Source organism: Apium graveolens, chromosome 11 (genome assembly GCF_009905375.1).
Source record: "Apium graveolens cultivar Ventura chromosome 11, ASM990537v1, whole genome shotgun sequence".
In the NCBI taxonomy this organism is placed as follows: domain Eukaryota; kingdom Viridiplantae; phylum Streptophyta; class Magnoliopsida; order Apiales; family Apiaceae; genus Apium; species Apium graveolens.
The window spans coordinates 25,725,395-25,736,506 of NC_133657.1; the positions used below are offsets into that span (position 1 = coordinate 25,725,395).

Genomic DNA, 11,112 nt, shown 5'->3' on the forward strand with positions numbered 1-11,112 from the left:
AACTTTAGGGTGGATTGTGTGGGAAGGGAGTTATGCAGAGACATCAAAGTATGTCACCTATTTAAACCTAATCTACTTATATGGGATGAGGAAAAGGTGCAAAGAATTTTTTCTAGCACTGATACTACAATCATCTTGCAGACACGTATTCCTCAATATGATACCAAGGATCGGATGGCTTGGGAGTTTAACAAGAATGTGTGCTATTCAGTAAAGTGTGTTTATCACATGTGGCAGGAGAACTCTTCATCTCAGTCTCAAGTACACCAGTCTGCAGGTTGGAAGCATTTTTGGAACTTGAACATTCCGTTGAAAGTCAAATATTTTCTTTGGCGCTTCTGTAGAAATAATTTCCTTGTCTGTGCTCTTTTGCAGAAGTGAAGCTCAAACATCCCCCTGTGTTGTGCTATATGCACTGGTGACGTCGAGCACTTTCTTCATGTGTTCTTTGATTGTGGTTTTTGCTTCGAATTGTTGGCACGAGATGCGGCTTCAATATATTATGTAGCAGGTTGAAGATGCATCCAGCTGGCTTCTAGAAAGGCTTAGTGGTGATACTTATATTATAAGGAGCTGTCCATAATTGCTATGACGTTGTGGGGAATTTAGTTTTTCCGAAATAAAAAGGTTTAGGAAAATAAAGTAGTGTTAGCTCAATTTACGATAGAATGGAACAAGAAACAGTTAGAGGAATGGAAAGCAGCAAAAGGTTAAATTAAATCTATGCAACCTGCTCATGGTATAAGCAATCAGAAAATTCGAACAAAATGGGTTGCACCAGCAGCTGGAGATTTAAAGTTAAATGTAGACGCATCATTTATTCAAGGGGACTCCTCATTTGCTGTGGGTATGTTTCTTCAAGATCATCAGGGTGACTTCATTGAGGGAAGAGTGATGAATTTTGGGAGAGAAGTATCTGTCCTTGAAGCTAAAGCAGTGGGCATTCTTCAAGCTTTGGCTTGGATTAAAAAGAAGACAGAAGTAAATGTAGACATTGAAACGGACTCTCTTGTTGCAATTCATGCTATCATTGGAGACTCTCACTACCAGCTCGAGGTTGGACATTGTTATGCCCAGATCCTTTCGGTCGCTTGAACCGGCTTCGGCTGGATTGAAGGTGGCTTCGGCAGTACTTGAAAGTGAAGAGAATGCGGGGGTTTGTACCCCCGATTCATCTCCGGTGTGAGAATCAGAATCTGGCTGTAAGAATAGGGTAATAATACAAGAAAAGTAGAGTGTTTACGAGAGAATGTGTCTATGTTTTGTCTTACTTTACAAGGGTTTTTATACCCAATTCTGCCTTGAATGTCCAACCGTTACAAATCATTAAGGAGAGAGTGAAAATGGGGCGTTATGTCCCTTGTTCTGTCCAACAGTCTGCGAGTAGTGGGCCTTGACCTGGGCTTTCGTGGGCCTTCACTTCGCGGCCCTGGAGGTCCTTCGGCCCAGTAGCTTAACCGCATATTGGGCCTTCGTTCAATGGGCCATGTTGGGCCTATAACCAACATGTCCCTGTCCTTCAGTTGGGCCTTTGGGCCGGCCGACGGACACCGGTCTCGGCCCATATTGGGGTGAAGAAACCCTAGGGCGATCGCTTCAGTTCCACCTCGATCTTCGGTCGTACACGTGGCAAGCTTGTGGGGACTTGCAGTGCATTAATGTGACAGCTGTTGGCACGCCGTTCCATGGCTCAATCTCAGCCGTTGAATATCAACCGTTTTGATCTGGGACATCCATTTCAAAAACCCCCAAACGTCGCTATCTGAATTTATTTTAGGCGCCTATATAAGCCCATTTGTGCATTTCATTTTCTTTTTATCACTTTAACTCCTCCATACACAGTGACAAATTGCGGCGAATCTTCCAACCACGGGCAACAGCAACTCCGTCTTCCCATATTATCCCATTTCAATCCAAGAACACCTCCAAATAAGTAAGTCCCTTTTCTTGTTTTCCAGTTTTGAATTTGCATGCCAGTTTTCTGTGTTTTAGGATGTTTGCATGTGGACTTAGTGGTTTTGTTCTGGGTTCATGGGATTTTTCTGGGTTTTGTGCGTGTGCCATTGTATTAGTTTGGGGTTTTTGGGTAGGTAATAGAAGTTTTTCCGGGTTTTACCACTTTGAGGGGGCCCCACGGGTTTAAAGATGGAATGCGAGGCATTTTCTGACCAAGAACGTTCTTCGAAATTTCTTGGTTTTAGAACGTCTTTCGGGAGCCGACCCAGGGCATAAACATGTGGTCTGGAGTGAGATGTTTACGAAAGGTTCTGTAGGCAAGAACATCCTTCAGGAGGGCTTGCCTCAGGAGCAGCCTTCGGAAACCGCCTCCGGGGTTCTGGTTCGTTCGGTCCTGGGACGTGTACTCGGGTTTTTATTTTTTCTTTTATGTCTGCTAATCCGAGTACATGGACTAATGTCTCTCTCTTCCTGATACAGGGACATGGACCGAGCAAACCGTCCCCCAGATTCTTGGGACCCCTTGTCGAACAGCTTGGTGGGAACGTCTTCTATTCACCCCGAGCGGACGGGACGGGCCCTATATGTTCGGATGCTGACTATCCCGCAGCCAATAATCGATCCGAACTGACGAAGGGATGCGTAGTTCAGATGTATGATGATTACTATGTCCCTCGAGGGCTTTGTTCGCTGTACACGCCGAGGGAGGGTGAAAGGATCTACGATACTCCCGGGGTGCCGGATGGATATGGAGGCTGCGCCGTAGGGGTTTCGGAGGCGGCCTTCAAGTGTGGCTTGAGGGTGTCACCGTTGAAGCTGATCAAGCACCTTTTCTTCCAGATGGACATCGCCCTCAGATAGATGGACCCGAACGGGTTCATCCATATTAACTGTTTCCAGAACAGGTGTCTTCACGCTGGGATCGCACCCATCACTCGCCTATTCTGGTACCATTATCATTTTCAGAAGAATCCGAAGAGTCCTGGTTTTTACACCATCGCCCGTCGAGCAGGGCGACCTGACTGGACGGTGACCAATTCGAACAATAAATCCACTCACACTCATTGGTGTTATGTGAGTGGTCCAAGGTTGGCGGCTATGTCGGTTTGGCGAGATGTGAATCCCGCGCTGCTTCTCATGCCGAGCTTGACCTTGGAGGAGAAGGAAAATTACACGGCGTTGGTGGACGTCAATGTGAAGAAGCTGGGTCCTGGAGAGTTTTGGGACAAGGACTGGCTCTTCAGCTTGTGGGGTGAGGGTAACAAAACTTCTTCCTTTGTTTTTTCTTTAGTTTTGTCCCAGCACTTGGTTATTTGCTTTTTCTTGTTATGCATTCGATTATATATGCTTGGACTGACTTGTTTCCCCTTCATATTTCAGTGTCTTCAAGGAAGGCTTTGATCGAGAGGAAAAATGCCAGGGCAGCCGAGAAGAAGGCGGCGGAGGAGGCGGCGAAGAAGGTCGCCGATCAGGGGGCTACGCCAGATCCTTCGAAGGGCACATGCGAGAGGGCTCAGACCGAGAAAGCTCCGTCGCCCCGCCAATCTCATGCGGCTTCTGAGGCCGAGGAGGGGGACGATCTGGAGTACATGGGAGAGGGAAAGCCTTCCAAGAGGACCCGGTGCAAAGAGGGGATTGTGCGCTCTTATCTCCCAGGGTGGGGCGTGCTCACGTCCGACCATACTGTGTATCCAGCCCGGCAATCCACGAAGGAGGTGGCTTCGGACCTATGCCATGGCCCCCAGCTTCCGGTCGATCTTCCGACCTTTGCTTCGGCCTCTGCTACCGAGGCCTGTACGGAGCTTCTGTCCTTCCTGTCCCTGGTACATTTTTTAATCTTTCTATTTTTTTGTCCATCTTTTTCCTTTCGGTACCTTTTAGTAATATTTTTGTCGTCCTTTTGCAGGTTGCCCCTTGGGCCGCAGTCGTGGAGGATAAGGTTAAGGACATGGAGACTCGGATGGCCGAGGTGAAGGAGTTGGAGAGGAGGGCCACAGCGGCCGAGGAGGAACTCGTAAGGGTGAAAGCCCTGAACGAGGTCGAGGCCACCGCGCTAAAGGAGGACAGATCTCGGCTGGAGACTGAACTGGAGAGGGCGTACCGGAGGATCTCCCACCGGAACGTCCAGCTGAAGAGGTCCCGAAAGGAGCTTCGGAAGAAGCAGAAACAGCTGGACCTGACGGAGGAGCGCTGCTTCCAGTTCGGCGATGACTATGTCTTGGAGAAGGCCCATGGCCTGAACTGGGATTATAAGCAGTTGATGGACGACAGCCTGGCGGATCCTATCGGCTGTCCAGCAGTCGAAGTCCCTCCTGTCTCCTCCGGCGAAGATGAAGAGATCTCAGATGAAGACCCTCAAGCCTAAGCCTTCAGCACTGAGGTGCTTGACATGACTGAAGATGATCTTGTTGTGAAGTTTGCCATTGGTGTTTCCATGGTCGTACCCAACTCTTGCACTGACATTCTTCGTTCGTCTTCTTGTATTTCTATTTTTTGTAATCGGTACTCTTTGTAATTGGTATTTGTAATTAGTACTCTTGCCTTCGGGCTTTTGTAATTTAACTAGCCTTTGGGGTTTTATATTTTAATGCATCTTTTGTTTTTCATCAGCATTGTCCAACTGTATTTAATTGTTGTATCTTTGGCTTCATCCACCTTAATAATTAAAACGAATCGTCTCTTTGGCGTTATTGATGCCTTAACGAAAATGAATTATATCTTTGGCTTCATTCGCCTTAACAATCTTTAACAAAATGAATTGTATCTTTGGCTTCTTTCACCGTAATAAATTTGAATAAAATGAATCGTATCTTCGGCTTATTCATTTGCCTTAACGAACTTATCGAATTGTATCTTTGGCTTCTTTCGCCTTAACAATTTTAATAATTTGAATAAAATGAGTCGTATCTTCGGCTTATTCATTCGCCTTAACGATCTTAATGAATTGTATCTTCGGCTTTCTGCCTCAACAATTTTAACAATTTTAATATGAAAAATGAATCGTATCTTTGGCTTATTCATTCGCCTTAATGACCTTAATGAATTGCTGCCTTACTACCCCCTACGGCCCCAAGGGTTAAAGGTCGAAGGTGAGTTCGGGCTGTTAATCCTTTTACTGAATTTAGGCGAAGGAACAGGGGTGCTGATCTTGCAGCGATTGCCCCTAGATCAGCAGGTCATGGTTCGTTCGTCCAAGTGGAGGTCTTCTTCGGGATCGCCCCTAAACCTGGTTTTGGGTTTAATTTTTACCTGATTGAGGCCGAAGGACCATGTTCTTCTTTTGATCACCCCAGAACAGGGGTTCCTTAGGCCTTTTTAATAATGATTAAGGGAAGACGAATGATAGGGCGTTATCCCAGGATTGCCCCTTAAGGCCCTTAATTCACGTTTACCAATTTCAAATTGTCATAATAGTGTAGTGATGTTCGAGTTTTGGGCGATTGCTCCTTATATCTTTCAATTAACAAATTAGACAAGGGCGGCGGCCGAGGGGTTTATCTTCTTCGGGATCGCCCTCAGATAATACTCGGGCGGCCACAACACGTATAAATAAAGAAATTTGACAGGAAATGCCTCTTTATTTAGTCAAATTGTTTACATTCTTCACATATAATTCAAATACAAACTTTTAAGAAATTTCTTACTGATAAAATTTTCGAAGGTGACTGGCGTGTCAATAGTTTTTGATTGCTTCGCCTGACAATGTTTCAAGCTTATAGGTTCCAGGACGAACGACCTCGATCACCTTATAGGGCCCTTCCCAGTTAGGCTGAAGCTTTCCTTGTTTGGCCGGCATGGATGCGACCAACTCTCTTAGGACTAGGTCTCCTACTCCGAAGGACCTTTTCTTCACATTGGAGTCGTAGTGTTGTGCCGCTTGTAGTAAATACCTCATGTTCCTTTGATGTGCGGCTTCTCTCTCTTCCTCCAGTAAGTCTACATTCGCCTTCAACCCGAAGCTATTAGTTTCCACATTGTAGGTCTCAGTTCGGTACGATTTCAAGCCCACTTCAACAGGAACTAGGGCCTCGGTTCCATAGGCCATTCTAAAAGGAGTTTCTCCCGTTGATGTCCGGGGGGTGGTTCGGTAGGCCCATAAGATCCAAGGGAGTTCTTCCGCCCATCTTCCTTTTGCCTCGCCCAACCTCTTTTTTATTCCTCAGAATATCACTTTGTTTGCTACCTTGATTGCCCCATTTCCTTGCGGGTGGGCGACTGAGCTAAACATCTGTTCGATTCCGAAATGGTGCAGAAACTTTCGGAATTTGTTTCCAATAAACTGAGTTCCATTATCTGAGATATATGTTTTTGGAATGCCAAATCAGAGAATGACCTGTTCTAAGAAGAACTTTTTTGCGGCTTCTTCGGTTATGGTTGATAGAGGACGGGCTTCGACCCATTTGGTCATGTAGTCAATGGTGATTATGCAGTATTTCGCTTGCTTCGTGCTAGTGGGCAGTATGTCAACTATGTCCATGGCCCATACAGCGAATGGAATTGGGCTTAGTACAGAGGTCATTTCTTCTGGGGGCTGTTTCGGGACGGTGGCGAACAACTGGCATTGTACACACCTTTTTGCATAGTCGCTGGCGTCGGCCCTCAGAGTAGGCCAGAAGAATCCCTGTCGGAGAATTTTAAAGGCGAGCGACCGACCAGCCAGGTGTTCGCCATAAATTCCTTCGTGCACTGCCTCCAAATCCTATTGCCGTTCTTCGTTGTTCAAACAGCGCAGAAGGGGTTGACTGACTGATCGGCGATACATTCACCCATTGATTATTGTGTAGTTCGATGCTCTGTATTTAATTTACAGCGCATCCTTTCGGTCGGGTGGTAGAATGCCTTTTTCCAAAAAGTTCCTGAGGGGGGTCATCCAGTCACTCCCCTGGTGAATTTCTCGACATTCTTTCTTCTCGATCGAAGGCGTCTTGGCTTCGGTGAGGTAAATAGAACCAGTTAAGTTCTGTGTCTCGGCCGAAGCTAGCCTGGAAAGGGCATCTGCCCTAGAATTGTTCTCTCTGCCAATTTCACTTAGTTCAAAGGTTTCAAATGATAAAGAAGCATCACGTACCTTGGCAGCATAGGCTTTCCTTCGGGGATCCCTTCGTTCATACTCCACCGTGAAGTGTTTCACGACCAACATGGACTCGCTGAAGGCCCTTAGGTGTTTCGCCTCAAGGCTTCAGGCCAGCTTCATGCCTGCGAGGAGGGCCTCATATTCGGCCTCATTATTTGTAAAAGGGAAGTCAAACCTTATGGCTTGGCATATCTCAAATCCTTCAGGGATGGAGAGGATCAAGCCGGCCCCACACTTTTTTCCGGCTACCGACCCATCTATAAAAAGCTTCCACTTTCCTGGGATCTGGATTAGTTGTTCATCATGTGAAAGATCCTTCGGGCCCGAGAATGTGCGTTCAACTATGAAGTCGGCCAAAGCCTGGGCCTTAATTGCCGTTCGGGGAACGTACTCGAGATCGAATTCCCCGAGTTCGATGGACCATGCTACGACTCTTCCAGAGGCTTCGGGCCTAGTCAAAATCTACTTCAGAGGCTGGCTGGTGACAACTTGGACCGTCCGACCTTGGAGATAATGTCGCAATTTTTGGGAGGCCATAACCAACCCATATGCGAATTTCTCGGCATTGGGGTACCCTGTCTCCGCATCCTTGAGGACATGGGACACGTTGAACACGGGATGTTGATTACCTTCATAGTTTTTCACATGGACGGGCCCCGGAGTTCTGTCGGACACAACTAGATAAAGCTGAAGAGTTTCATTCGGATCGGGCCTCATCAAGAGTGGTGTCTTCGTCAAATATTCGTTTACTTCTTCGAACGCCTTTTGGCATTCGGGCCCCCACTCAAAATTCTTTGACCCTTTGAGCACGGCGAAGAAGGGAAGTGCTTTCTCGGCTGACCGGGAAATAAAACGCCGAAGGGCGGCGAGCCGGCCTGTCAATTTCTGTATATCTCTGATGCATTTGGGAGGTTCCATATTGATTACTGCTTCGATCTTTACTGGGTTCGCCTCTATTCCCCGGGCACTGACCATGTACCCGAGAAACTTTCCACTAGAGACTCCGAAGGTACATTTGTTCGGATTGATCCTCATGTTGTTCTTTCGGAGTGTTTCGAAGCATTCCTTTAAGTCTTCGGCATGATCTTGGAATAGTGATTTTACTATCATATCATCCACGTATGCTTCCATGTTCCTTCCGATCTGCTCTTTAAAGACCTTGTTCACCATTCGCTGGAATGTGGCTCCAGCGTTCTTCAGTCCGAAGGGCATTTTAATATAAGCATAAGTCCCCTTCAGATTTATGAACGCTGTCTTGGGCACATCCCTATCATTCATAGCAATTTGATGATAACCAGAAAAAGCGTCCAAAAAACTAAGTACCTCATATCCTGTCGTTGCGTCTATCAGTTGGTCGATGTTAGGCAAGGGGTAGTGATCCTTCGGACATGCCTTATTGAGATCCGTGTAATCCACGCACATCCTCCATTTCCCATTCGACTTTTTCACAACCACCACATTGGCTAGCCAGTCAGGATACTCGATCTCCTCGATAAATTTGGCTTCTAACAATTTTTCCACTTTGGCTTCTATTACCTTCTGTCGTGCGACTGCAAATGTCCTCTTTTTTTATTTTACCGGCTTGGCCTCGGGCTGCACATTCAAGCAGTGCGTTGCCATCTTGGGATCCAATCCGGGCATATCTTCTGGCCCCCAGGTGAACACATCATGGTATTGATAGATAACAGCTATTACTTTTGCCTTCAGATCTGCTGCGGGTTCGGAAATTGGGCTCGAGAGATCAGCCCCAAATTTTTCCAGCTCGATGTTCAATGTTTCCCGGCTTCCGCTGGGTTCGGATTCTGCCCGCTTCCTCTTCCCGGTTCCATCTGGCCCTTCATATTCCTGATCCTTCTCAAGGTCTTCGAGCATTATGATTCGGGCGGTTTTCTGATCGCCCCTCATTTCTCCTACCCCTTTTTTAGTTGGGAACTAGAGTTTGAGGTGGGGTATAGACTCCACTGCTTCAAAGGTTGATAAGAAGGGCCTGCCAAATATTGCATTGTATGGGCTTTCAATCCGAACCACATAGAACTTCACCAGCTTCTCGACGGTATACGACAACTTGCCCAGGAGGACCGGAAGAGTAATCGTTCCTTCGAACTGAATAGGATGTCCTCCGATGGCGTAAAGGGGGGCCTCGTTACAGGGCTCTAGTTGCTCTCCCGCCAAGTTCCTCTTGCAGTAGGTTTTGTGGAACAGTATATTGGCCGAGCTGCCTGTATCCACCATCACTTTCCATATCTTGTTCTGCCCGATGATGTGATTGATGATTAGAGGGTCCTCGTGCGGGCGAATGACATCCTCGTAATCTTCAGTGCTGAAGGTCATGGGCATGTGGGGCTTTTCCTGTCCGAATTGATACAGATTGTACACCTGTCGGGCATACTTCTTCTTCGCTGTCTTGCTATCCTTATCCAGGATGCTTCCCCCGGATATAGTTTTTACTTCGCCCCTTATACTGTCCCTTCGCTCTGGCTCATCGGCCTCTACTTCCTCCTCTTGGTTCTCCTTCGACCCCAACCTATCTCTCAGATCTCGGACGAACTGATTAAGCTCGCCGTCTTTGATCATGCGCTCAATGAGCTTTTTGAGGTGATAGCATTCATCAGTGTTATGCCCCTTGTCCCTGTGATAGTCGCAGTGTTTATCGGGGGTTTTCTTGTGGTTTGGGACCTTCATCTTGGCGGGGCGAACAAACTCTGGCTTGCCCTTTATCTCATGGAGAATCTTGGAGATCGGCACATTCAAAGGAGTGAACACGGCCGAATCTCTATCTCGACGTCCTTCGGCCCCACGATCCGTTTCTTTCCTTCCTTCTTTCCTGCTATCCCTCCGGTCAGATCCTGATCTTGAGCCCTCATATATGTCGGCTCGCTTTGATCTGTCGTCCCTTTTTGATTCTTTATATCCTCCAATACTTTCCATCTTTCGGCGAATATTCTCACCTCTTACATATATATCATTTAGGGATTTTGGGGGAAAATCGTAAAGAGATGAGCGAATCTTTTTACCTTTATAGGGGTCTAGCCCCGCCATTAGGAAGCCCATTGCTTTGATTTTATCCAGATTAGTGACCATCCCCGCTTCTTCCTTGAACCGAGCGAGATAATCTCCCAGCTCTTCATTCGCCCTTTGCCGACAGTGGACCAAGGCTTCGGTATCCTTCGCCTTTCGGCATAGGTGCGAGTAGTACTTTAAGAATTTCCTCTTCAACTACTCGTAAGACCCGATGGACCGAGGTTTCAGGGATTTGTACCACATCGAAGCAGACCCTTTGAGATAAGTCTTGAACATTTTGCACAGCATGATATCGTTGTGGCCCATCCCAACCATCAGGAGTTTATACTTTTCACAGTGGTCCTCGGGGTCTCCCTTCCCGTTGAACTCGCTCATCTTGGGGAATTGTCTCTCTTCACCCGGAGGGGGTCGGTACAGCTCAATCTCTTGTGTTACAACAGGTTCTCGATCGGGCCTCCTATCACCGAACATGGCCTTCTCTAAGCGATAGAGCCTGAGGCGGGATCCATCGGGCTCCTCATCTGAATCAGAAGAGTAAGGTTGCTTAGCCCTCTTCCTTCGGGGATGCGAATCAGAGTCAGCCTCATCTTCTTCGTCATACGCCCTACGTATCTTTATTCGCTCTGCCGGTCTCGTCGGCCCGCATCGCTTCCCTCAAGGTTCGTTCTTGCAGTTCAATTTCCTCCCTTTGCAGTTGCAGGGCCTTCAACCGGAGCGCATCAGCTTCTCTTTTCTTGGCTCGCGCTTTCGCTTCCTTGTCAACTTGATCAACTTTGGCCTTACCCTTCTCCACGGCCTTTTCTGCCCGGATCTTTAGGAGTAAGGCCTGTTCTTCAGGGGTTAACGTAATAACCCCGTCCTCTTCGATTAGGGAGGACGGTCGTCCTTTGTCGGTGAAACCAGGCGGCGGTGAATGTTCATGAATTGTTTCTGTCATAGTCTCGTTCTCAACTTGTAACTCTCGTATTTCCCACAGACAGCGCCAAATGTTACGCCCAGATCCTTTCGGTCACTTGAACCGGCTTCGGCTGGATTGAAGGTGGCTTCGGCAGTACCCGAAA

The 11,112-nt window shown here is 47.3% G+C and overlaps 2 protein-coding genes across 2 annotated transcripts; both read right to left on the minus strand.

Annotated features, from left to right (window-relative positions):
• Positions 1-5,629: 5,629 nt before the first annotated feature.
• On the minus strand, positions 5,630-6,001 carry LOC141695414 (uncharacterized). The gene has a single exon (XM_074499661.1). The coding sequence runs from the start codon at positions 5,999-6,001 to the stop codon at positions 5,630-5,632; it is 372 nt and encodes a 123-aa protein (XP_074355762.1).
• A 2,961-nt stretch (positions 6,002-8,962) lies between these two features.
• Positions 8,963-10,111, minus strand: LOC141695415 (uncharacterized). Its single transcript, XM_074499662.1, has one exon. The coding sequence runs from the start codon at positions 10,109-10,111 to the stop codon at positions 8,963-8,965; it is 1,149 nt and encodes a 382-aa protein (XP_074355763.1).
• Between the last annotated feature and the right edge of the window lie 1,001 nt (positions 10,112-11,112).